This window comes from Heteronotia binoei, chromosome 8 (genome assembly GCF_032191835.1).
Source record: "Heteronotia binoei isolate CCM8104 ecotype False Entrance Well chromosome 8, APGP_CSIRO_Hbin_v1, whole genome shotgun sequence".
NCBI lineage: Eukaryota > Metazoa > Chordata > Lepidosauria > Squamata > Gekkonidae > Heteronotia > Heteronotia binoei.
Window position 1 is genome coordinate 35,043,485 of NC_083230.1, and position 27,957 is coordinate 35,071,441.

Genomic DNA, 27,957 nt, shown 5'->3' on the forward strand with positions numbered 1-27,957 from the left:
AGTTCTTATCTTCTTATCCTGTTTTCAGTTGATTCCAACAATTTATACTGTCCCGAATTCTTTTTATAACAATGTTTATAATTTAGCCTCCCAGCAATGGCCGCCGATGTTTCTCAATGGTATATATTCCTAGAGTAGGTTTTCTTTCCACTACTTCCTGTTTTTGTTACCACAAAGTCACAAGGAGATCTCACAATACTTGACTTATTTCCTGTCTTGCTCAGATGTGCTGCAGGTCTGTTCCAGTATGACGATGTTGCTTTTACTTCCAAAACCGCAAGTAGACAAAACAATGAATTCCTTCTCAGTTTTTAGCAGTTTTTAACACTGTCCTTTATATTTATAAAATCCAAATTTCACCTCTTCCTTCCCTCTTCTTCCAAGCTCTCTATATTTTCTTTTCCCACCTTTTAACTTTGTCCCTTTAAGCTATAAATAGCTCCGGAATGAAAAAATAATCTTCTGTACCTTTTCTTCCAATTATCCAAGTTTCCACTGGTCTTTCAAAGCTTTAGATGTTTAGCAATGTCCAAGAAGGTTAGGATCCTGACGAGCTTATGTCAAATAAATGACTCTGGGCACTTCTGCAGACGATGACTATGCAACTTCTCCTGAGACCCCTCAAAGCCTCAAAGAAGTCCCCTCCGGGGCTCCCTTTTAGCTAAGGTAAATCTCCTTAAAGTTTTCAGTGCATGTCTTGGACTATTCTCTAACTGAGAAAAGTAGGCAGTAGGCATTAATTTGCCTTCCACTACCCGGAACAGAAGTTCCAGCCTGCTCCCGTTATGAGAGACAGCTCAGCTCGGCATTTTCCTCCCCTGGAAGTCCCTTCAGGGAGAGCATTCCAGAGGGTAGGGACTGCCACAGAAAAGTGAGTTTCCTGCATTGTGCAGGGGGTTGGACTAGATGACCCTAGAGGTCCCTTCCAACTCTATGATTCTGTGATTCACTGAAAGTTTGTACTGTGCAAGTGTTCATTAGAATAGTTAACAGTGGTTAATTTGTTAGGTCAAGCCCTGACAGAATTTTAATGGATGCAAATATTTGGAAAGGCTTTAATTAGTATTTATTATTTCCTGTAACCAAATATTATAGCTCCTTATTTTTCTCATAACCTTTTCAAAGTTAAATTGCTTGCTTGCTTATTTTTTTGTTTTGTTTGTTTTAGGCAGACCCTTTCTCTTTGCATCAGCAGGTATATGAAGTGGCATCTAACTGCATATTTCAGTCACATCATAGTCCTGAAGAATTTGTAGGGATTTCCCCATGTCACTTTTTCTTTTTACTATTAATGTTCTAGAGCATTTGTATGTTACAGGGTGTCTGAAGAATGAATGAATAGATGTTTATTGTATCAGTATATCACTTTGTTCTACACAGTGGCAAAATTGTTTTACAATTTTCAGATTAAAATGTACGCTGATGTGTGAGACTTGGAAAAGTAGTCATAGGAATCTGGGTTATGTTATTTTAGACTTGAAAGTATGGGCGTTTTCGCACTGACCTTAATCGGCAGCGACGTCCCTCTTCACCGCGCAGGATCTGCGCAGATTTCGCACCAAATGCTGCGGAGCACCCAGAAGAGCCGCAAAGTCCCGCGGCTTTTGCGGCGCAAATGGAAACCGCCAAAAACCAGTTTCCATTTGCGCCGCAAAAGTCGCGGGACTTTGTGGCTCTTCCGGGTGCTCCGCAGCAATTGGTGCGAAATCCGCGCAGATCCTGCGCGGTGAAGAGGGACATCGCTGCCGATTAAGGTCAGTGCGAAAACGCCCTTTGTTTATCTAGATTATTTCATTAAGAAGGTAGCTGTTTTGGTCTGCAGTAGAAGAGTTAGCTTTGAGCTGACTTCTTGCCCCTAAGGATTTCTTCCCTGTTCTAATCAAGGTGATTACATTTTGCACTGCACTTTGCATCCTGACTCCCTTCTTTGAAATACCCTCCCACCTTCTGACTGGATCTCTATTTCTACTTGTATCTGATAAAGGGAACTTTGACAAACCGTATACCCTGAAAATTGTTTGTCTTTAGGGTCTCTTCTAAATTATTTTAATTGATCTGTGAAGGACTGAGGAAGTAGAATGGTTGGATCACATGTCTCCTTGGTCCTTTACAATTCTGCACTGTAATGCGTTCTTGTGGTCACACTTATCTTATTGGAAGGCAGCCTCATGACCAGTGGTGCTGATCTAGTATATATAATGTACAGTGAGAACTTGGGCACTTGAGGGAATATTTAGTTAAGCAATAACTTCAAGAATTCAGTGGGAAACTGGCTACTAAGCCAAAGATACCTTTGCCATCCTAAGCAGTTATATCCTTCAAAGTCCATTGCCTTCAGTAGACTTCGAAAGGGTGTAACTGCTTTGGATTACACTGTGACTATTGTCAGTTGGAATGCTTGCACTCTGACCTTTTCAAGCTAGAAGGGCAAGAAGAAAGTGTGACTGATACAAAAATGCTTTATTTTGTATGAGAAAGGACAAAATAAAGTTCTACTCTTCTTGGAAATAATTAGGCAACAAGTTAGGTAGCCCAAATGGCTAATCAGGAGCTGTGTGGGCAAATTTATTTTACTCTAAAAGAGATGAATGGAAATGGATCTTAAGTAAGACCAAGGTTGACATATCCTCTGCTACCTTAGGAAGTCAGGCAACACCTGTATTTTTATCATGTAAATCAGTGGGTTTTTTTCCCCTGGGGGAACATAGTGGAACGGAATTCTGGAACCTCTTTATGGAAACAAAATTCTCAAAAGAACATTTAAAAGTTCATGAGGGACACCTGTGTGTTTCCCCTTCATTTTCCTCTTTAGAGTTCTGGCACCTCTCTTTCCAGAAAAACAACAACACCCTGGTGTAAATAAATAGCTAGATCCTTGTTGTACCTTGCTATTTGGGTGCTTGTTCTTGCTGTCTTGTGTGATTGCTTGTCAGTGAAAAAAAAAAGATAAAGAGCTGTTGCAGGGACAGGCAACAAAGAGTTTTAGTCTCTTCTGAATCCCCAAAATATTTATCGTATCTTGGGGGAAGGAAGAGCAGTACAGCTGAGTGCAGCATCAGCTGTTAATCTTGCATTTACCAATGACAGGTAGGCACACCCGTCTGTGAGAAGAAGCAGCCAAATAGTCCATAGAAACAAGAACTACTTCATAATTTACATAGAAAGATGAGTCCGCTTGCAGAGAGGGTGGGATAGAAATTTAAAGTAAGTAAGTAAATAAATAAATAAATACTTTTCAGAAAAGAAAGATAATACCTATGAGGTGTTACCTTTCTCAAAGATTTCAGGTTTTCACGGCTGGTAACATCATTAGGGTTTGTAGAATCTTTCGGGCTCAAGTGCCCTGTTCTACTGGAGAAAGTTTTTCTTTCAGACATTTCGTTCTCAGATGCGGAGAACATCCTCAGTGGCGTTGCAGCCGGAGCAGGCGCTCTGACCTTCTTGGCTGCTGTGCATTGCCAAGATTCTACATACATAAAGATTCTACAAACCCTAATGATGTTACCTTTCTATTCTGCAAGGAAACACTACTTCATAGGTCAAACTTGTGTTCATATGGTACTCTTAACATCTGTATTTCATTATCATAATTATTTCACTTTTTTCCTGTCACCCAGAAATTATTATTTGATCTTACTATTACTTCCTTCACAGAGAGAGAGAGAATGAAAAATAGAAATGTGGATGATCTCTTTGGAACTGAGCTCAGAAAATGTCTGTCTGTCTGTCTGTCTGTCTGTCTGTCTGTCTGTCTGTCTGTCTCTATCTATCTATCTATCTATCTATCTATCTATCTATCTATCTATCTATCTATCTATCTATCTATCATCTATCTATCATTTCACTTTATATTCTGTCCTCCCCGCAAGCAAGCTCAGGATGGATCACAGAGTAAGTTCTTAGGCCATTTGGCTCTTCACAATAGATAAATACATAAATCAAACCTAGCTATTTGCAGCCAAATCCACTAACAATATCTTATAATGTAATTTTGATTCCAAGCACTTAGAGATCTCAGAACACCATGGTGTACACAATACTATCATCACAAGCACGACCTTCAGAATTCTTCTTCTTATCCTCACCCTCCTTTCTTTGGCAGGCAGCTGAGAAAAGTAAAAATTGTTGCTATCTCTTTCTATTTCTCTGCTGGAACATATAAGACCTGTTGTGTCTGTGACTCACTGAATTTCAAGTGTTCTGGAAACTAGAATTCCTAGAATGCACCAGTTACTTTGAATAGTGTGCATTATAGGTGGTACCAGCAACATTCTGGAAGCTGTAGTTTCCAGAATTCCTGACATCCTTTACAGTTCCCAGAATGCAGTTCCTAACAGATGGGTCACTGGAAGCAGGAAGAGAAGAAAACCACCAATTACCACTTATCCCCAAACCACCTCTTCCTCTCAACTACCTCCACACATTTGACATGCCACTACTCCCCCCCATCCGTGATATTCACTCACCCCACCCTTGCTGTCTTCCCCCACCCCCAACCCTTGGCTTTCACTCACCCACCTTGCTGTCTTCCCACCTACCCTGCAGCTGAAACAGATGCTGACTTCCCCTGCATGTGTGTGTGTGTGTGTCTCCATGTCTGTGGTGTCTCAAAGCCCTGGAAGAGGCGCAGAATGGAGCTAAAGGAGGAATAGTTATGGGGGTGCAGGGGGGACATGACAGCAGTCACACAAACACTGAAGCACAGCATTCCTTTTGTTTGCAATGCATTTTTGCCACCTTTTCCTGTCATATTCAATCTTGTGGCATTTAGCATCAGTGTGAACTTGTGGCACGACCCAGAGGGGTTTTTTGCCTGGTTTGGATGTGTTATGGCATACCATAGAGTATGTGCCTCAAGGTGGCCATTTTCTGTAGGGGAATTTATTTGATTTCAGCTTTCCATCTCATCCCACCCCCGCAGCCTCTACCTAGGAAAAGTACAGTCTTTCTCCACAGTGGGGACCAAAGCAGGAGGAAAGCAACCTCAGCAGAGTATAATGACACAGAGTCCACCCTGCAAAGCAGCCATTTTCTCCAGGGAAACTGATCTCTGTCACTTTGGTTGCCTAGCAACAGCCTCTGGCTAGCAGCTTCCGCAGTGGCCCAATCCTTGTCTGTCCTGGGCCAACGCTGAAGGGAGGAAGGAGACACAGCAGCCATGGCCTCTGAGGAAATGGTCCCAGTAGGGCCAGGCCTTGCTACCTAGTCGCATTATAATGGTGGCTCCTTGGCTATTTCAGTGGCCTTTGGAGGCTGCGTGTGCTAGCAGGTTGTCTGTGTGGGTCATTGTTGGGGCAGCAGAGGTCTGTTGCCGGTGGCGGCCCAGTCGCCTTTAGTAGAGTGCCAGTAGAGAGGACATGGAGAAGCATCAGAGATGTGTCTGTCTCTGAGGTAAGACTGTTTTGGCAATTTGTTTAACATGCCCAGGCCTGCAGTAGGTAGGGGCAGAGGAGTCAGCCAATGGGAGGCCAGAGACACTGACTGACCTGTGATGGGCCAATGGTTTATGGAGTGCATGGAGAGCCAATGGGAGGGCTTCATTTGGCCACCACCATAGGTGAACTATCTATGATGTTGTTTATGTTGTAGTACTAACGTGATAGCACTAGTATATGGGGTGAGGACAGAGAGAAGCATACCAGCTGATGAATGTGGTTGGAAAAATATCTTTGCTCCCTTCTATGTCATTTTTACTGGTTTGTTCAAATGGCTGATCTATATCCTGACCTGTTAGCAGATATATCAGTAGGGTGGATAGGCATCCCATGGTTACCATCATTTGGACATTTCCACCCTGGCTCCAAACTTCTCTAGCAATTTTTGCTGAGATTCTTTATCCTTTTCTACCTGTGATCTGAGCTGAAAGGTGCCAAACTTTGTCCCCTTGTCCCAGTGTGCAGCATAGACAACTAAGGGTTTGCTTGTTGTTTCTTAACACTGTTTGCTCCCAGCCTATCCTACTATAAGATAAATTATGGTCCCAGCCTACCCTTCATGATTGCATAATACCCAGGGTATTTACCAATTGATCCTACCTATCATGAGCAGCCTGCCCTATTCCTGCCACACCTAGTTATTGCTTAACCAGTCCAAAGAGCAGGCCTGGTCATATCATCTTCATTCTCGCTGGTTCAGTTTACCAGGCAGGGATGGTGATGAAGCAGTGGGTAGGAATAGGGGAATCAGTAAAATATACACTTTATTTAAGTTAAACATTTGTGTGCTGTAATATTTTTTTTCTTAATAGCTTGTAATCATATATAGTATTTTAACTGTGATTTATCTCTCTTAAAATTATTGATAAACTAGGAATAAGGCCCGCTGTGAGGAAAAATACAACACGCTCGAGAAAAAGGCTGTGGGCAAGTGCCCCCCACCCTTACTGTCTTCCCACCCACCCAAGTGAAGGCATTCACTCCCCTCCACCTCAAGGGGAGCTGATCTCTGCCATCTGGAGAGCGGTTGTAATTCTGAGTGATCTCCAGCCCTCACGTGGAGATTTTAAAATAGTGTTCCTCAGGAGGAAATGGCTGGTTTGGAGGGTGTAGCATTGTACCTGCCTGAGATCCCACCCCTTCTCAAACCCCACTGAGGCTCCACCTCTTAAATCTCCAGGAATTTCCTAACCTGGAGTTGGCAACCCTATCTCCTTCCTTTTATCTGCCCCTCTAACTTCAGCTTTCCACTGCCTCCCCCCCTCCCTAGAGCCTCTATCTTGGAAAAGGACAGTCTTTCTCCATAGTGGTAGGCACCAAAGCAGCTTGCATCATTCTCCCCCCTTTGATCTGCACAACAATCCTGTGAAGTAGGTTAGGCTGGAAGTCTGTGACTGGTCCAAAATCACCCAGTCAGCTTCCGCAGCAAGAGCCTGGGTCTGGCAGACCCCGCTCTGAAGCCCTCAAACTCTATTTCAAACTCCATCACAAAATCTACAGGTATTTCCCACCAACCTGGAACTGACAGCCCTAGTCAGAAGTGACCCCAATGAGTTCTCCCTCAGAGGACTTTAGTGATACCTTTCAGATCAACACACTCTCTGATAACATTGTTGGTCTTAAACACAGGACTTCAATCTCTCTTTCTCCCTCCCTCCCTCTCTCTCTCTGTATCTGGTCTGCTGCTATGGGATGCCATTCCCCCCCCCCCCCATCTCTGGCTGTTTCCCTTCCAGAAGAGGAGAGGGAGGAGCCCTCAGCCAATCAAAAGAGGGCTTTCTCTGGCTCTTTTCCTTCTCCTCCCTCCATCAGCCAATCAAAGGAAGGGTTTCTTTCCGTCCTCTGCAAAGCAGTGGCTCAATCCTTGTCTGTCCTGGGGCTGAAGTTGGGGGTGGGGTTTACTCTCCATTGAGACTGAGCTACAGGCAGCTCAATCAATGGGAGAGTAGATGAACCCGTGGCCAGTCTATCTGGAAAATTATATTATAGGGTAGATATGCATCTTTCAGGGGAAATACGAACACATTCTTGTTTTTTGAATGAAGACGCAATGTGTAGTAGCAGAAAGAAAGAGTCTCTTATATATTACCGCATCTAAAGCTACCTACTACTGAGCTTGTATGGGTGCACAAGTAGAATTTTTATTTGAAAAAAACCACATATTTTAAAACTACCGAGTAGTATAGTTAGTTAAGGAAAGACAGGATATATAGTCTAAAATGCAGATATTGCCCTGACCTGGATAGCCCAGGCAAGCCCAGTCTCATCAAATCTTGGAAGCTAAGGAGGGTCAACTCTGGTTAGCACTTGGATGAGAGACCTCCTTGAAATACCAAGTCAGGAGGACAGGGACAGGCTTTATCCAGCCACCTCTGTGAATATCCTCCAGACCCTCAGTCACCAGAGGTCACCATGACTTCCAGGTGCAATCACACACACACATGCACACAAATACAAAAAAATCCATAAAAGATAATTAAAATGCAGATGTTACTATCAGCTCAGTGTGATTCAGTGATTAAAGTGTCAGACTATGACCTGGAGTCTGGGATTCAAATTTCCACTTTGCCATGAACCTTACTGTTATGACCTTGGACCAGTTTTTCAGCTTCAGAGGGTTGCTGTGAAGGAGAGGGGGGAGAATGATGTACACTGCCCAGAGCTACTTGGAGGAAGAGTGAGGGAAATGTATTTAAAAAAAAAATACTTACAGGGAAGTCTGCCTAGATCAATTTCATTGTAATCAGCATGACTTAATTTCAGCACATTTGTTTAGACCTTTGGCAGCTGGCACATTTAGAATGGAAAAATATATATAATATGTTTAAATTGATTAGAATTATGCTGGCTTGGCACATGTGCATGATTAGGTGTGATTGGAGATATAAATACATGAGATCGTTGACATAAATGAAGTGTATTGTAGTATTTTAAAAGATAATTTTCTCTTCCTGAAATAAAAAACCCACCTTTTTTGTCTATTCCTAAATCGGCAATTAATTGATAAGATAATTTTCTCATAGCTATCCCAGTCACCAGGAACACAACAACAAAACCTTTTAAATTCAGAACTATATATGAACATATTTATTATATCAGATAGTATGCACTTACCATTGCAGTAGAGACTGTAAGAAGTAACACCGAGTAAGAAGGAGCCCCAGGTAAAAAGGAACACTGAGAATGTATGCAGAACCACAGAAAGGAGTAAGGTGATGGACTGTGTTGAAAAACAAAGGTCCTATCTTGGTTTGTCAATGGGTACTTTTTTTTTCCAAATCACAAAACCTGTGTTGGAACTTAAACAGAGCTTTGGGTAATGCAAAACAATATTCAGGAGAGTGGCCAACAATAAGTATGCTGAAAGTTAGCTTGTCACACACACATCGCCTTTCTGAATTGAACTAAATAGTCAAATAAACCTCCTGGAACAAATGCATTCATGGTGACAAGGGAATGATAATTCCACTGTAATATTGGACCGCTGATAATGTGAATGAGAGTGACAAGTCCTAATTACCACAGTTCTGTATCATTAATTTTCATAGCAGCATGTACTAACCATTGAATAATCCCTGGAAAATAGCTGGGGATATAATGAGCACACAAAGCTGCCTTATACTTAGTTACACTGTTGGTCTATCAAGGTCGGTGTTGTCTACTGAAACTGGCAGCAGCTTCCTTGGGCCTCAGGAAGAGCTCTTTGGGCTCTTTTTCTAGCAGGAGCTCCTCTGCATATTAGGCCATGACCCCCTGATGTAGCCAATCCTGAGTTTACAGTAGGCCCTGTACTAAGAGCCCTCTAAGCTCTTGGAGGATTGGCTACACCGGGGGGCATGGTCTAATATGCAGAGGAGCTCCTGCTAGTAAAAGAGCCCTAGACTTCATCCTAAACTGGAATGGCCAGGGATTGAACCTGAGGCCTTCTGCATGCAAAGCAAATGCACTTCCATTAAGCCCTAGCCCCTTCACGATATAGCTATGCAGTTACATTTGACAAGATGCGTTTTCATCAATATTACCCACTATTTAATGGAGGATGTGATCAAATACCAAAGGGTGATCCAACTGTATCCTTGTGTAGCCAGCTCTGTGCTTGACCCACAGATTAAAAACTTTGACTTTCTGCATCTAAACAACACCCACTGGAGCCATTATTCTCTAGGCAAAGATTATAGGAACAGCATACAAAATGTTTTTGAAACACATAATGATTTGAATATGTTGGTTCAGTACTTTCCTGTCCAATATATACTAGAAAAAATACATGTCTGATCATTTAATTATATCTATTCTAAGAATGACTCTGGGTGATTACTTAAGGCCAGCTGCCTTTTCCGCACTGATGCGGAATAATTTCTTATGGTTAGGCATGCTTTGGTTGTGGTTATCTAGTGCCATTGATTTAAACTGTGGTTGCTTGTAACAAATTCATTTCTGACCTCTGAGCTATATCAGTAAAGGGGTTTTAAACGTACTTCACCTCAAAAGACAAACATACAAGATACATGAACAAGTTTTTGGTGACCTATAGAGTACGTGCATTATAACAAGTCATATTTCAGCTACTGTGTGTTTGATAAATAGCCTGCCTCTGAAAGCTCTGTCTACGGTACTGAAATCTCCCATGATATATGAGCAAGTCTGTCTGATAAATTCTAATGTCGCCACATATGTGATGGTGATTCATCAGGTTTGTAATGACTGTGCTCAGAGAAACATATTGAATTAATAAAGATCCAGATTTGGGATATTTTAGGATTAGCATTGGAATATTTTCTGGCTTAAAATCTTTTTAAAAATAGCCTGTATTTTTTTTCACAAAACCAGTAAGAAGTGGTACATTTTAAAGATGACAGCAAGATATTCATAAACATTCAAAGGAAAATACCAAAGGGTGATCCAACTGTATTCTGTGTGGAGGGGTCATCTCCTATTACTCTGTCCTTATTATATCATGTATAGTTAATTGCATGTTAAAGTCCCACTGCAGTTTCCCTATTTTTTTCCTTCACATAGTCTTGACAGCTAAAAGCACATAACAGGAGTCTCTTTTCATAGATATTAAACTTCCCTTTGCCAAAATCCACAGATAATGAATTGATAGTATGGTTACATTTATTTCTTAGTTTGTGGCAAAATCTGCCTCCATTGTAGGCATGTGAATTTGGGTTCCAGATTTTAATGCTGGGTTTTGTTCAAGGTTTATTCTTAGTTTTCTGCCTCAAATACAGTTTTGAGAGGTTATGTTTGCATGTATCCAGAGGGTCCTGGAAGCCACACTCTAGTGCTCTTAGTGGAGGTCCTATGAAGAGAAGGGGGAGGAGGAGGAAAAGAAGTAGTACAGTTGGTTTTTATACCCTTCTTTTCTCTGCCTTAAGGAATCCCAAAGCAGCTTACAATCTCCTTTTCATTCTCTCCCCACAGCAGGCACCTTGTGAGGTAAGTGGGGCTGAGAGAGAACTGTGACTGACCCAAGGTCACCCAGCTGGATTCATGTGGAGGAGAGGGGAATCAAGTCCAGTTTTCCAGATTAGAGTCCACTGCACTTAGCCAGTACACCATGCTGAGGAAGCAGGCTGGAACCAAGTATCTGTTAGTCGTTCAGAAAGGACTTCTGCAGACATAGCAGCCAACCTTGGCCTTGCTGATTTAGCAATCTGCAGGAGTTAAAGTGCCAATATCAACATACACTTATAATCTCCAGAATCTGCACAATTTACCTCTGTCACAGATATCAAGCTGCTGCCAGACTACTATCATTATCTTCTCCTTTTACCTACCATTCTTCATTACTCTGACTCCCTTATGAGTGTTTGCCTGCATTTGCCCATGCTTTTTTGACTTTGTGATGGGTTATATTTTAGCTACTTCCACTTAAATAGGACTGATACATTTTCCTTCTCTGTGGATTGTATAAGTGGAGTATGAGAATCAGTGTGGTGTAGTGGTTACAGCAGGGGTGTCAAACTCATTTGTCATGAGGGATGGATCTGACATAAATGAGACCTTTTTGGGCCAGGCCCTGTTGGGTTGGGTTGGGCCGTGTGGGGCCAGGTCATGTCAGGCCATGCAATGTGTGTACCAATTTTTTTAAACATGCTTAAAACATTAGCACTCATTGGTTTTAAAGCTGCTTTCTTTGTTTTTCTCCCATGGATACAGGGAATTGGGCAAAGGAAGCTTTGGTGCCTCAGCCAATAGAAGGAAGAGAGGCTTGGCTCAGTAGCTCTGCTGTGTGATTAAGAAAGCCTGGAAAAACAAGCTCTGCCTCCCTTCCTCCCCCCCCAAGGGAGGAACCTCAACCAATAGAGAACATAGAGATTTTGCTCTGTAGCTCCTGTGCAATTGAGCAAGTCTTGCAAAGCAAGCTGTGATGCAGAAGGAAACAAGAGAGAGGAAGAAGGAAGCAGATCAGCCAGTTGCTTGGGGGCCTGATAGGAGCCCTCCGGGGCCTGATTTGGTCCCCAAGCTGCATGTTTGACACCCTTGATTAGAGTATTGGACTAGGATCTGGGAGAGACCCAGGTTCAATCCCTGTTCTACCATGGGTGACCTTGGGCAGGTTATACACTCTCAGCTTAGTGTATTTCACATGGATATTGTGAGGATAAAAGAGGTAATCAGAATGCTACAAGCTGTTTTGGGTCTGCTGGGGGAAAGGGCAGGGTAAAAATCCTTATATTGTTGCTGTATTGCTACATATCCAACATGTCACATATCAGACACATTTTAGTGAGAAAAAACTGAGAATTGAGTTTCTGGGTTTCAGCACCCTGAGATTGGAGGGTTGGAGGAGCTCGGCTCCAACGACTCCCCCGAATCAGGCAGTAGGAGGAGTGCCACAGTCGTGGCATTCTGAGGGGGGCCCTGGGGAAGGCCTCCTGACAGCAAGGAACTTTACAGGATACAGAAAAAAAATGGCGGTTGTTCCCTGTTTTTCCTGTTTGATCCGGTGCTCTGCTGCCCGATTGCCATGATGGCAGCAAGAGGTGATTGCCCGACTGCTTTTCTGTTTCAATAAGTTTTTGATGCATCATTCTTCTCCCTTAATCACTGGAATTCTACCATGCAAGTAAGTCAGCTTTTTAACAATACTGGCTAATGAATCTTTTAACATAACAACAATTGGAACTGTTCTAAATGAAAGGGGAAGAGGAGGGAAAGTCCCCCCCCTCTCCGCAAAGAAGGCTTCAAAAAGTAAAGAACAAGCTGGAAAACTTCCAGTAATATAAATTGAACTGAGTAAAGATATTTGAACTGATTTGGTTGATAAATAGATAAGCGTTAATGAGATCACCTTTTGGTTACAACATGGTCTGAATAAAAACAGGATATACTTACAAGAGAAATGTCAGTGACACTTAATTAGCACTGAAATGGCTACAATTGTAATGCAGGAGAAAAACTTGCAGCTGAAGGAAACAGATTAACTGGGACTTTGAATTACTTTTCAACTTTGATTAACAGACTGAGTCTTTTCTGTGGGAGAAATGGCAATTCATACTAAAGCGTGTGAAAAAAAAGATATTATGAGTGCCATAACCTTCTTAAAGCAGGAACTAGGTAATTTTGCAGAACTGATGCAACAAAAAATGGAGACTTTTATTTTGAAATACAGCAAAATTGAAAATCTATATGAGCAGAGTAATAAGGAGACCTCAGTGATGTTTGTTAAGCCAAGAAAAAAAGTTAAAGATTTGTTTGGAAAAGTCTGGAAGAAAATCAAAATGGAGACAATGTGCACAGTTACAAAGATGGAACGGAAATCAAGACATTAAAATTTCCACCGGGGGAAGTGCCGAAGCGGGGGCCGTACCACTCTCAGCAAAACAGATGGAGGTGCCAAAGGGAGAAGAGGCAGATTTCAGCAAGATAATAAAATTTTGGAAAGCCTTCAAGAAGAAGAGATTATAAACTAGGTTTCTTTGCTTCGTTTTTTGTCTACATTTAACTGGTTAACATTGAATTAATAAAAGAGATAGATAAGTGATTTTGAAAGTTAGGCTTTCAGAATTTGGACACCTCTCTTCAGTCTGTTATATTCATTTATGGAAGTTAAATAGAATAATGTAATTAAGAGTGGGCCAAGGAGATTGTATGATTTTTTATTTACCTAAAAATAAACAAGTGTGGGAAATGAGGTAGCTATTCCATATTAACTTCTGACTCTTAGAGTAATATGAAAACAGGACATACAGTCTCCAAAATCTTTACAGAATTTTAAATGTTTAAAGTAGACAAAAAGTTAATTTGAGTAAATTTGTAATAAGACAGGCAACATAAATATTTTGCAATTTTAAGGATCTGCTCCTGATATTTCTGACAAAAGAAACTGTTTATAATGAAATAGACAAAGTACTGTGAGTTTTTTTGCTCTTCTCTCTCTGCTAGAACAAGTAAATTAGTATTGATGATAAAGGAACTATATTTACTTTTTATGCTTATGTTAACTGTTAACACTGTTAAACCAATTAGTTAACTTTTATTTCTAATATTGCTAAATTTAACCAGCTAACTCTGTTTCATGGTTAGTTTTTCTAACTTTATCACTTATATGTATTGAAGATGAATAGTTTAGATTTATATTATAAACTGCAGATTAGTTAAAAGTATATAATAATAACATAAGAGAAGCCATGTTGGATCAGGCCAATGGCCCATCCAGTTCAACACTCTGTGTCACACAGTGGCCAAATATACACACACACACGCACCCTGTAGCTAATAGCCACTGATGGACCTCTGCTCCATAATTTTAACTAACCCCCTCTTGAAGCTGGCTATGCTTGTAGCTGCCACCACCTCCTGTGGCAGTGAATTCCACATGTTAATCACTCTTTGGGTGAAGAAGTACTTGCTTCTATCTGTTTTAACCTGACTGCTCAGCAATTTCATTGAATGCCCACGAGTTCTTGTATTGTGAGAAAGGGAGAAAAGTACTTCTTTCTCTACTTTCTCCATCCCATGCATAATCTTGTAAACTTCTATCATGTCGCCCTGCATAAAATAAAAAGACTAGAATTTAATAAAATAATAAAATAAGACGACTAGAATTTAATGGTTATAATGGGTAAAATTTTAAGGCTTGCAGGTAGAAAGAATTTGGCATTTTGTCTTGAGGTAGAAATGTAACAGGTACATATACTGCTTCTCTTTATTTCTCTTTGTTTTTTCCCCATGGTTTCCTATCTTGTACCCCCTTACCTATCTTTTGTTTCTGAAACCCTGCATTTCCTACCCTTTTTATAGTCAAACCTAATAAAAATTTAAACTGTGAGATAAATCTGAGAATCTCATATTAATTTCCAAATCTGAATGGTTATATTTCCACAAAGGTTAATACAAATGTCATAATTCTATACCAAGCCTGTACATGTATGCAAATGCGATATGCTGTGGGCAGCATGCTTATTTTACATGCGGTGTCTGAACATGGGAACAAGCAGAAATATGTTCTTTTCATTTCCTGTTATAAGCCTACTGACTGAGGTTTTCGTCATGAATCTTGAAATGACTTGAATAGAATTGCACATTAACAAGACCAAGAGCTGCTATTTCAGGTTGTGATGAATTCGCTGGAACTCTCCCACTGAATCAAGTGGATTTCAGTTCAACTACCTACTGTAGTCTGGTTTGTTACTTTCAAAGGAGACATTTGGTTGCATGAAGGGCTTTTTTGTAGGAAAAGCCCAGCAGGAACTCATTTGCATTTTAGCCCATACCCCCTGACATCACCATTGTTTTGCACAGGGCTTTTTGGTAGAAAAAACCCAGTAGAAACTCATTTGCATATTAGGCCACACCCCCTGACACCAAGCCAGCCAGAACTGCGTTCCTGTGCGTTTCTGCTTAAAAAAAGCCCTGGTTACGTGGTAGAGCTATTGAAAATGTTTCTTAGGAGCAGTAGTTCCTTCTTTCTCTTTCTTTCTTGTATTTTCTTTTGGGTATTTTTATGTACATGAATGGTTCCTTCTTGAATTGAAATCTCATGGCATAGTTGTAAATTTCATTTGAACATTTCAGTTACAATTATTGCTGGAGTATCAAGAAAGCAGCATGAAACAATTAAGTCAATATACACATTAGATTTTTGTGACCTGGTTTAAAATTTCTTAATGGCCATAGCCACTGGATGGTGATGGTGCTGGAAATTGCTGTCATGTCGTAGCTGGATTATGGTGACCCTGTAGGGTTTTTAAGGCAAGAAATGAACAGAGGTAGTTTGTCATTGTCTTGCTCTACATGGCAGCCCTGGACTTCCTTCATGGTGGCCAACTCTGCTCAGCTTCCAAGTCATCACAGTGGTATCGGGACCACAGAGAGAGAAAACGCTATGGGATTACACAACCAACTCTCCGTGTGTCAAAGCTCAATAAAAATATATTTGAATTGCTATAATAATCCTAATAACACCATAAATCACCATATAACACCATATAACAACATAATAGGAAAAAAATGCAAAAGGAAAGCCATGTCAGTTAAACATCGCAGCTACTGTCCATATAAGGCAAGAATTACCAACGTCGTATTAGTGTCCTTTCAGGTAGTCCAATGGCAGGCTGGTCCAATTACGTTGATATGGAAGGTAATTAACAGCGTCTTGTAGATTGTATACAGATTGGAGGAAGCCTAGAGCAGTGGAAAAGGATTGTTATAATAAATTTTGGCACTACTGGACCAATTGAAATTCTGAGAATAATTTAAATGGTCCCGAGAAGAAGGATTTCCCATCTGAAATGGCTTTCACAATTGGACCGGCCTGCCGTTGGATTACCTGCAAGGACACTAACGTGACTTCGGCAATTCTTGCCTTATATGGACAGTAGCTGTGATGTTTAACTGACATGGCTTACCTTTTGTATTTTTCCTATTATTTTGTTATATGGTGATTTATGGTGTTATTAGGATTATTAGAGCAATTCAAATATATTTTCCTTGAGCTTTGTCACACAGAGAGTTGGTTGTGTAATTCCACAGCTTCCATGTCATGGCAGCCACTGGATAGGTCATGCCAAATCACTACCTATCAGGTTTGCTTTCTACAGTTTAAGACAGGGATAAACCTGATTTTACTCACTAACTCTGCCAGACTAAGCAGAGTAATGCCTGATTCTCCAGGGTCTCAAGCTGAGGTTTTTCATACCTATTTGCCTGGACCCTTTTTTTGGAGATGCCAGGGATTGAACCTGGGATCTTCTGCTTCCCAAGCAGATGCTCTACCACTGAGCCACCGTCCCTCCCCTCACTGTCTCGGTCCTTGCTGCACCTATGTTGCTTTAATTTCTATAGTAAATTAGCCTCCATAGATGTATCTTTAGTTCTGCCTCTCAGGAGCAAAGCCGGATCGGGGGGGGGGGGCAAAGAGGGTGCTTGCCCCAGGCGGCGCCTGGGGAGGGGGTGCCAAATTCAGCACTCCTTGGGGGGGGGGGTGGAACAAGCCAGCAGCTCCACAGATTGGCTACTTTTGCTTACTCAAGCATTACAATACAAAGCTGCCTTGCATTCCCCCATCTGCCCCCTTCCCCCTTTAAAGACCCTGCAGTAAGAGATGGAGTGGGAACTGGCGCCACTTCCTTTAAGTCTCCCTGTTCTCGACGCTGCTCTCCCAAACCTTCCCTCTGACTTCCCCGCCCCCCTTCCCCCAGTGCTCCAACCTCCCTGTTCTTGCCGCGCTGCTGCTCAGGGAGAGGTCTGCAAGATCTCTTCCTTCCCTGCCATCGCCCATCAGCCCCCTTGGCAGCTGCTGTGTCTTATTCCCTGGACTTGGCTGCTCACCACCATAACGACCTGCCTCTCACTCCCCTCTTTTCTTTTTTCTTTCTTCCAAAGTAGTTTTCCCATCTTGCTCCTAGTTCACCTCCCACTGTCTCTTCTCCTACAGATCTGCATTAACCCCCTTCCTTTCCCCCTTTTCTCCCATCACTCTTTAGAACTGTCCTGCTTGGTTCTGGTTTCCACTCCTGGTTAGACTCCTTTACTTTCCTTGGGGCTTTTCCTTTCCTCTCCTCTGTGCAGGACTTGTGCCTTGCAAAAGCTTGCTGGGAGAGGGGGGGCAGCTGTTCCTTTCTCCTTCTCCACTTCCTCCTTCCTCCTGGCACCCTGACCAGTAAGGACGGCCCACTCCCTCTCTCCCCCCCTTCTCTTTCTATCTGTCTGTTTCCTTTCATTTGTTTCTCTTCTTTCCTTCTTTTTACCTTAGAGAAAACTACTTTGCATTGGTTTGAGGTGATGCTTCTGATCCCACCCCCTGCTTTACTTTTGCAAGCACCTTTTCCGCATGGTAAGTTCCATTAATTTTAGTGATGTTTACATTTCCACTAGGTAGCTTTCCTCTGAAGTCCTGCAATGTTGGAAAAGCTCTTCTTATCATGAGGATGGTATGTATAGTTATTTTGCCCCCCCCCCAACCCGTTTGCTGCCCTGTTGCATCAGCTTCCTATGAAAACCACTAACCACCAGCTATATGTAGCTCATTCCACTGTCCTTCATTCCTCATTTGAAGAAGTGTGCATGCACACGAAAGCTTACATTCTGAATAAAATTTTGTTGGTCTTAAAGGTACTATTGGACTTCTACTTTGTTCTATTGCTTCAGACCCATACGGCTGCCCACCTGGTATGCTAGCTTCCTGTGCACTGTGCAGAATCCTTTGCACTTGGGGCAAGGTGGGGTGTGTGTATGGGCTGAATGACTGAGATGCTTGGCTGTATTTCTGCTCATTCCTCAAGTGTATCTGCTTCCTGCACAGCACAGCCCATTCCTTAGGCAAAGAGAAATAAATTTGGGGACAGGGTAAAAGCCGGAACGGGCATAAAACAATGTAGACTGTCACAAAAAAACACTGTGATGCATCACAGACACTCGAGAACAATATTCTAGAACAGAAAAAGCGGAACTCACACGTCCTTATTACCCCTTTCTGGGCCAAAATGCCTCCAGAACACCCTGGAAATGGCCAGAACGGGCATCAAACAACCTGGGCTGCCACAAAAAACACTGGGATGCATCACAGACACTTGAGAACAATATTCTAGAACAGAAAAAGTGGAACTGACACGTCCTTATTACCTTGTTCCGGGCCAAAATGCCTTCGGAACACCCAGAACAGGCCGGAACGGGCATCAAACAACCTGGGCTGCCACAAAAAGCACTGGGATGCATCACAGACACTTGAGAACAGTGTTCTAGAACAGAAAAAGCAGAACTGACACGTCCTTATTAGCACATTTAGGGCCAAAATGCCTCCAAAACAGGGTGGAACAGGCATTAGAGAAATAATAGTACTGTGAAAAACAGTGAGATGTGTTAACTACACTATTTTGGAATACTATTTTGTAAATTCAAACACAAAAATATTGTGTTCCAGGCCAAAATGCTTCTGGAGCACCCCAGATCAGGTAGAAAGATCATTCAACAAATAACAGTACCCCCCCAAAAAACACGCAGTGGGATGCATGATAGGCTCTTTAGAGGAATATTTTGGAAATCCAAATGCAGAAATGTCATGCACATTAATCTGTTCTGGGCTATAATGCCTCCAGAACACAACGGGATGGGCATTTAAGAAATAATAGCACCACTGAAAAAGGTGGGATGGATTACAGGCACTCCAGAACTAAATTTTGGAAAACAAAACACAGAAAGAGTACACTTTTATTAACCCTTCCTGTCTTCAGGTAACTTTCCAACCATCAACAGTCTTTACATTACTGGTTTTGTTCACATTAATTAATCCACAGTGCACTAGGGACATCCCCCCATTGCTTTACTATTTTGATCCACTGCATGGATTAAGGTGGTCCTGCAGAAGTGGTATAATACAGTGGTTGAAAATACCACAGAAGGTTCACTTTTTTGTCATGTTCAGTTAAAGAAGAATCTCTGCAAGCCAGCCTAGAAAACTTGTTATGTTAGAAAACCTGGGACAACCACCACTAGTCTGAATAGATGCGACTGGTTATGTGGAGTAGTGCATAAACTGTTCCAGTTATTCCTTTTAATATGACATCTCTGTTCTATTGTTAGTTGGCTAAATACTGCACCAAGTTTTGTGGAATGCAAACAAACTGGCTGATGTGTGAGTGGGGGACCTGCAAAAACCCTTGGGGAGCCCTTCCACTGCCAGCCGCTGGCTCTGTGCTGTGTAGCCTGCAGCTACTTAACCCACATTAATCTAAGGCCATGATTTAAGCCCCAAACCACACCGGACAGGACCTTGGAGTTAAAAGTATGCCTGGTGCATTTTAAGCCCTGACCCTGTTGCCTGCCACTCCCATCTAGTCCTCTGTTGTTCTCCCCTCCTCTTATCTGACCAACTGTCCTTTCCACAGCATTCTCTTAGGTCATCTCTACCTTTTCATGGGAATCTCCAGGTGCTAGGTGCAACAACTTTTCAGACAATTTTGTGTGATGCCTGAGCAAGTGAAAACATTGATGGTTAGTTTGGATGGGATAGAAAGTGGCATGGTATAACAATGGCAAACCATCTCTGCTTCTCAGTTGTTTGAAATCCCCTTGCTGGCATCTATATGTGGCTGTGCTGTGGCACATGACTCCCATTTTTAATTCTACTTTTCAGCTTTTTCCACAAACCAGGACATCTCTCATATCTGTAGAAACGTATCTCCTAGCTCTACCTAGGGAACTTACAGGAACTATTGTTTGTTTAATGACTTTTCTGGCCTGTTCCAGAGACATTTTGGCCTGGAAAGAGGAAATGAATACACAATATTTCTAGAGGCATTTTAACTTGCAACAGGTTAATAAGTGCACAGTATTTCTGCATTTGGATTTCTAAAATGTTGTTCTGGAGCGCCTTCAATGAATCCCACATTTTTTGGTGGTACGCTTTCTTATTAAATGCCCATTCCAGCCAGTTTGGAGGTGTTCTGGAGTAATTTTGGCCTGGAGCAGGAAAATAACAGAGTGACATTTTTTGCATTTGTATTTCCAAAACATTCTTCCATTGATAGTTTAAAGCCTGTTCTGGGGTGTTCCAGAGACATATTGGCCTGGAACGGGTTAATAAAGACTTGTGATTTCCACCTTTTAATTTCTAAAATATTGTTCTTGACTGTCTGTGATGCATCCCAGTGTTTTTTGTGGCAGCCCAGGTTGTTTGATGCCTGTTCCGGCCTGTTTCGGAGGTCTTTTGGCCCAAAACGGGGTAATAAGGACGTGTCAGTTCCACTTTTTCTGTTCTAGAATATTGTTCTTGAGTGTCTGTGATACATCACAGTGTTTTTTGTGACAGCCCAGGTTGTTTGATGCCCGTTCTGGTCAGTTCCATGGTGTTCCAGAGCCATTTTGGGTCGGAACGGGATAATAAGGACGTATGAGTTCTGTTTTTTCTTTTCTAGAATATTGTTCTTGAGTGTCTGTGATGCATCCCAGTGCTTTTTGTGACAGTCTACATTGTTTTATGCCCGTTCTGGGCTGTTCCAGCTTTTACCCTGTCCCATAAATTTGCTGCACTGACACGTCAAGTAGTCCCTCAGGAGAAGCCTTAAGGTTTCCCCTCCTTCCTCATTCACAGGGGTGGGGTGAAGGGGTGGGGAGCTGGTGAAGGGGTGGGGAGCTGGACTTCCTTTTAGCTTTTGTCTGTGCTTGCCCCTTATTTTCTTCCCCGGCAAACTCTACCCTTCTCTGTGTTCAACCAGCAGACTCAGAAGAGGCAGAAGCAACTTCACTCATGTCCCCCTTGCCAGTGTTTCCACTTGAAACTCTGCTCTGATCTCCTTCTCAAAGTAATGCTGATAGGGGAAAAAAATCAGGTTTTAAAAGCATATTTTTGTGCTTCTTACTAAGTAGCCAACTTATGACACGTGATTTGTCTCTTAAAATTTAGTTTAAGCCTTTGCATTTGTCCCCCCCCCCCTCCATCATTTGTCCAGTGGCCAGCATCGCTGGAGTTGCTTATTTATCTATATCAAAAACACTGATTATATACATATACATAAGAAAAAAATTTAAGGGGTGCCATTTTTTACTCCCCCCCCCTCAAAAATATGTAGATCCGGCCCTGCTCAGGAGGCTACATAACTCAGCGGGTGCTGTGGCCTTCCTGATACAGATAACTCTGTACATGACTTTTGCCTTAAATATGCTTTCCAGGAGTTAGTAATGCTACTGTCAGAGGCTGAATAATAGGGTAGAAGAACTTGCATTCTTGAGAGTTTCCTGCCCCCCAGAGATAGAAATAAGAAGTATTTGGGTCAGTGCATTGGGCCAGTTCTAGTCATTTGTAGTCTGGCTTGTGTACTAACCCCCATGGTGGATTTACGTGCTAAGTGCATCAATAGGTACATTAACAGCTACAGGTCTAAAAGGGTATAAAATGTCTGGTTAAACCTATGTGCAGGGCTGTTGATCAGCGCCAGGGGGAATATGTTCCTTATTTGTAATAGGCAGTGGGTTTTTTTCAAAGAGTGTGTACACTATGAATTTCTGTATCTGCAACTGTCTATTTTACTTAGAATATAGTAAACTGGACTTAATAAAGGATCTTTGTTGTGGCTTTCTTCTCTCTCCAGCAAGGAAGTACCCAGCCAGTCCTACCCCCCAAATTGGAACTTGGGTCTGGGAGCTTGGATGATACCCTTAACCCCCCCTTCCTTGTTTAGTAGTTCCCCGAAAACAACCTTCTAATATCATTGACTTTTAAAGGTGTTGCTCTGCTTAGGATGGCAACGTAAGTTGCAGTAAGCACTGGGCTCCTTAAAAACCCTGCAGAAATGATTATAGTGATACGTACAATGTAATCAGTTTTGAGTGCTTCATAGATTACAAATTAATTGTAAGTCCGGGAGTGTGTGTGTGGACAGACTGTAAGTGTCCTGGTTTTCAGCTTTTAGTAATAAAATGTATTCCTTTCCTTCCTAAACATAGAGGATAGTAGTTTATTGTGTCTTTTATTCCACTAACGCAACCTAAAAACTGAATGTTCTAAGCATTCAGACATGAAATTCCACTGGAAAATACATGCATTTTTTAAATGTATGTGGTAGACATGTGCTAGGCAACACTGAAATGTATGTGTTAGACAGTAGGCTGCAGAAGAATTTCTTTAGAAAAAGTAAAACACTATTTTGGTTGTAATCAAAAATGTATTTTTGCTCATAAAAAAGTTTCACATAGTCACGGTATCTACTCTACAGAATTTCTCCATTTTATTACACCACGGATCAATTCTAGTTTTATCTGGTCACTGCAAAAGAAAAAAAAAAACCTCGTGGCTAGTGTGTGTCGTACAACACGGGAGGAGGATATTACTCAGTTTCACTATTCCTACATTTAATTTAAAAAACAACAAAGACAGAAAAATCTCTCTCCTACTTGCACTGTTGCAACAGTATTAAGTACTTCTTAGATTATAAGAAGTAACACTATAAAGTTCTATAAAACAATTTGGTTGGCACAGTACTCTTTGAAGACAGGTGTTTATGGGTTTTTTTTTAAAAAAATACCACATCAGTAAATTATCCTTATTGATAGCAATCTCCATTAGCTGAGTCCAAGCTTGTGATGCTTGTAGAGGAATAATTTTTTCTCCTTTTTTTGTTGAGCACAACTGTAGTTTTATTCATGTCATTTTAAACCATTAAGCACAGCAACACTGATATTTCATGACATGTTAGCTGGAACTCCTATCACCGTTGCTTTGACTCTGAGCGCTGTGCTTTTTTCTTTGCCAGTATCCCAAAGGCTAATTAAAGGAGGGTAAAGCTCACTGAACGAAAAAGATTGTTTTTTCAGGTAATTCCTTAAATAGCTGTGTCCTGCATCACAGTTCATTTCACGAGAGATGCAGCTGAAGAGAGACACTACACATATGAATCCCAAAAGAGCCCCAAGGCAAACCAGGAATGTGATGATGTTACTTTTCTCATAATTTGTCACTGGCGGGTCTCGTCCTTTTGTGGTGACATTGATGCATTGTCTTGCATTCCGCAATTGGACAGTGGGGATGTCCATGCAAATTGTATATTCCGTTGATGGAGCGAGATGTGTAAAATTATACACCTTTACATGGGATGGGATGCGAGCACTCTGAGAAGGCAGAGAGCGTCCATCTTTTGGAAAAGCAGCCCATCGAATGGCAGATTTCACTATTTTAGAATTTGCTTTCCACGACAGTAGTACAGAATTAGATCGCACATCTTCTGTTTTAATAGACAAAGATTTATGGTTATCCTGGGGAGATGAGCCATCCACATTAATCATAATAGATTTTAAATCTGCACCAACTAAATTAGTTGCAATGCACGTATATAGGCCACTTTCTTGACGTGTTATATCACTGATATCTAGTGTTCCTTCTGAATGTACATAGTATTTGGCAGAAACCGTGTTTGGCAATAGCTTCTGCCCTGATGGAGTTATCCAGTATACCTCAGGTTCTGGTTCTGCTGTTGCTCTGCAGTGTAAGGAAATATAGCTGCCTGTTTCTAAATTCAAATTTGAGGGGAAACTTTCTGGAGCTATCAGTGGAAGGCAGATTTCCATCATTTCCCTGAAATGAATCTTCCTCACATTCTGACCTTGAAACTCAGGAGGATCCACACAAAATAATGACTCTGGCTCCATGAACCTGATGCTAGTTTTATTCATGTTAATCCATCGAATGACACAGTCACATCGGATTGGGTTGCTGTGAATGCTGATTTCCTTGAGATTAGGTAAAGACTCAATAGTACTGCGGTACAGAGCACTTAGTGCATTACTGTTGAGCATGAGTGATTCCAAACGGGGAAGTCGAAAAAATGCATTGGGGTGGATGTATGATAATCTGGGATTATTAGTAGCTTCTATTTTTCTCAAATCTGGCAAATTGTCAACTGCCAGGTTATCTATAGATATAAGATCAGGCATGTTATTAATTCCCAATTCTTTGAGGTGTACCATATTGCTAAAATCCCCTCTTCGTATTCTGTTAATAGGGTTCTTGTTTAGATCCAAGAATTTAAGGTTTGTAGCCTTCTGAAGAGCTGTGTGGGGCACTTTAACTAACCTGTTGTCATAAAAAGAGATGCTTTCTAAATTGTCAAGGCCAACCAAGGCATTATCTGGTATTTCTGTGAGATTTAAGCCTGCTAAAACCAGGCTGCGCAGATTGATAAGGGGCTTAAAGTTCATATCTTCGATTCTGATTATTGGATTTTCTCCAATCATTAAAATCTCAAGATTAGGAATAGCTTCAAACCATTTACTGTTGATCAGTTGCAGACTATTTGAATTGAGATGAAGTCTAAGAAGATTATCTAGGCCCATGAAGGCTCCTGGTGCAATTGAGGAAAGCAGGTTGTGATTAATGTAGAGTTCCTGGAGATTGATTAATCCAGACAGACATTTGTCAGGCAGCTCTGTAAGTTTGTTTTCCTCAAGATACATTGAGAGCAGCTGGGGCATCTTTCTCAGTTCAATATTGGCCACTGAAGCTAAACTGTTCTGAGATAAATCCAAGCCAGTAAGGTTTACTGGGAAATCTGAGGCATATTCAATTTTTTTAATGTTGTTTGCCTGTAGGAGTAGAACCTGTGTGTCAGCAGGCAATCTGGTTGGGAAGGCAGATAGGCCTACATCATTGCAGTCTACTGTCAAAGCTTCCATGTATATAGATCTTGGAGTAAACCATGGCCGTACCTCACACATACATGTCTGAGGGCAGTCTGCTTTTTTATCCACAGTGTTTACTAGTGCAATGGTAGTTAGACCAAATAAAAAGTGAATTATGAGTGGCATGTCCTTCATTTTAGCTCACTATTCCTGAAGAGTAATTGGCCCTTAAGGATTGCACAATTACAGTTTTTTTAAAAAGTTCAGGTAGAGCCAGTCATTTGATAAGACAAATACTTTCATTTTTAAAATAAGATGCATGACGAAGAAGCACAATAATCCCCTTCTTCTTGGAAATAAGTGGCATCCCTGAAATAAGTGGCACTCTCTCTCATTATGAGAGGCATGTTTTGGAAATGATGTTACTCTCTTCATAGGGGTAAATACTGCAATGCATTTGAAAACGAAGTCCATTCGGAATCTTGTTCAAAAGGAAGGAGACTACTTATATGGTAGTTTTGATGTCATATCCCAAGATATCTTCCTCATTTTTATTGTTATGGAAAAGAGACCTGCAATATAAAAATGAGAATAAATTAGTACTTGCAAGTATATAAAACAACAATCCTAATAAGGCAAGGGTGTCACGAGACTCACATTTTGTTCCTAAACATCTGTGTTGCTATTTTTTCCATAGTGCTATAAACATAATTATCAAATGAATGTCAGTACAATAAAAATAAAGCTTGGGATGGGCCTGGTGTTGCCAACCTCCAGGTTGGGACTGGAGTTATCCCAGAATTACAACTGTTCTCCTGACAACAGAGATCAGTGGCCATGGAGGAAATGGAAGCTTTGGAGGGTGGGCGGTATGACATTACATGCCCACTGAGCTCCCTCTCCTCCCCAAACTCCACCATCTGAAAACTCAGCCCCAAAATCTCCAGGAGTTTCCCAACCTGGACCTGGCAACCCTAAAGGAGCATGGATATTTGTTCTTTGAAATTTTAAAATGTTTTACAATCATTTTTGAAAACACTTTTTGAAAATCCTGATGTTTCTCATGCTTCCAAGCCCAGTGAGGGAGTCTGAAATCTGAGGAAGCATAAAGTTTCACCTCCTAATAAATGACAGTATCACCCGGACTTGTTCTGTCTCCTTGTGGTGTTCCAGAGATTTTAATTTTGCTGGGAATCATTTTGCCTAAGCCTAAAGGAACAGCAGATAATTCCAGTAGCTGGTGTTGCTTGAAAATCCCCATTGTGATGTTCTATGGACTAATTCCTACGTATATATAATCTGCATCTGCAAAGTGGATCATGTGGTCAAGGATCCTAACAATTAGATATTGTAATTTAGCATACTCAGAGTGACTTTTAGCTTGTTTGGGCTTTTCCTCCTTTTAAAATATGAATACCCCCCCCCCCCCACCATATCACCACCTGTATTTTTTTTTTTAACAGAAGGCTTGTTGTTTGGGCATAATGGTGTTAAAGAAACAGAAGTTCTGTGCCCCTATTGACATACAAAAGTACTTGTGCAGTTTTGGAGGTGCTGGCCCTCTTCCCATGGCAGAAGCTAACCAACACAGTTTTATAATTTACGTAATAATAATTCATATTGGTTGATCTAGCACTTAATTCTCTGCTCTGAGTGTCTCTCAAGATCTTTCCCTACTCTGCTCCTTTTATTTATTTTATACTGGGAACTGAATAGTGGCTAATAGCCATGGTGAGTAAAGAGGCAGTAGACCTTTGGATACCAATGCCAGAAGACAGCATTGGTGGAAGGCTTCGATGTTTATGCCCTGTTGTTGGCCCTTCAGAGTAACTGGTTGGCCACTGTGTAAGGCAAAACGGACTACTAGTCTGATCCAGCGGGGCTCTTCTTACGTTTTCAGCCTGGAACAATCTGCATACAGAGGAAGTATTAGTTCACTATTCTCCCACTGATGTAGTTAAAATGGTGTAACTGTTTTGGATTCCATTGTAACAGTGCAATCCTATGCAGAGGTACTCCTAAATCCATTATGAAATGAATGAACTTAGGCTGCATAGAATCACACTTTAACTTGGGTTCATTTCAAAGCAATTTACATACCATTGCATAGCAAAATCTACCTGCCTAAAGGATTCAGTCACACCATATGCTACCTTTCTGGTTTTTATTTAACCATCCCTTCTAGCATTAACAAGTCACACTAGTAGCATTGTTTACAAACTGTAAGATAAGCTCAGTGGTTTGCCGACAGTGATGAATATATTTTGAGATATTGTTGGTTATAAGTGGACAGAAACTGCAACATCCTTGGCAAAGGGTGACTTCAAAGATGTAAAGCATATAAAAGTCTCAGCCAACATCTAATTTGGCTCTTTCTCTGCATTTGTTGGCACTGTGTCCTTATCTGTGAAACTGATTTACAACTTTCAGATAACTAGTAACTATTCTGCCAGTGATAAATGTTATCTGAAATGAAAACTACCATTGTCAGAAAGAGTAACATAACATGCTTCTATAAATCATCTATATCGCCTTTGTTTAAAACAGGAGTGCCAAAACACGCAGTTTGGGGGCCGAATCAGGCTCCCAAAGGACTCCTATCAGGCCCCCAAGCAACTGGCTGTCATCTGCTTCCTTCTCCCTATATCTTGGTTCATTCTGTATAACAGCTTGCTTTGCACAGAAGCTACAGAGCAAAGCTGCTATTTTCTCCATTGGCTGAGGGTCCTCCCTTGGGGAGGAAGGGGGGAGGAATAGCTTGCTCTTCCAGGTTCTCTCAATTGCACAGCAGAGCTACTGAGCCAAACCTCTCTTCTTTCTATTGGCTGAGGCTCCACCTCCAGCCCCCTGGGGAAGGAAGGAAAGAGCCAGAGCTTCTTTTGCCCAATTCCCTTGATCCCATGGGAAAAATACAAAGAAAGCATCTTTAAGACCAATGAGTGCTAACGTTTTAAGCATGTTT

The 27,957-nt window shown here is 41.4% G+C and overlaps 2 protein-coding genes across 2 annotated transcripts in view; one reads left to right on the forward strand and one right to left on the reverse strand.

The window, feature by feature from the left end:
* IMMP2L (inner mitochondrial membrane peptidase subunit 2) overlaps positions 1-27,957 on the forward strand; it is a 919,024-nt gene that overhangs the window by 289,911 nt on the left and 601,156 nt on the right. The gene's annotated exons all lie outside the window — the stretch shown is intronic.
* Positions 22,527-27,957, reverse strand: part of LRRN3 (leucine rich repeat neuronal 3) — a 70,031-nt gene continuing 64,600 nt past the window's right edge. The window contains exon 2 of the mRNA XM_060244886.1: positions 22,527-25,567. Within this exon, the coding sequence (XP_060100869.1) occupies positions 23,064-25,190 (2,127 nt within the window). The 5' untranslated portion in view covers positions 25,191-25,567 and the 3' untranslated portion in view covers positions 22,527-23,063. The remainder of the gene's footprint in view (positions 25,568-27,957) is intronic.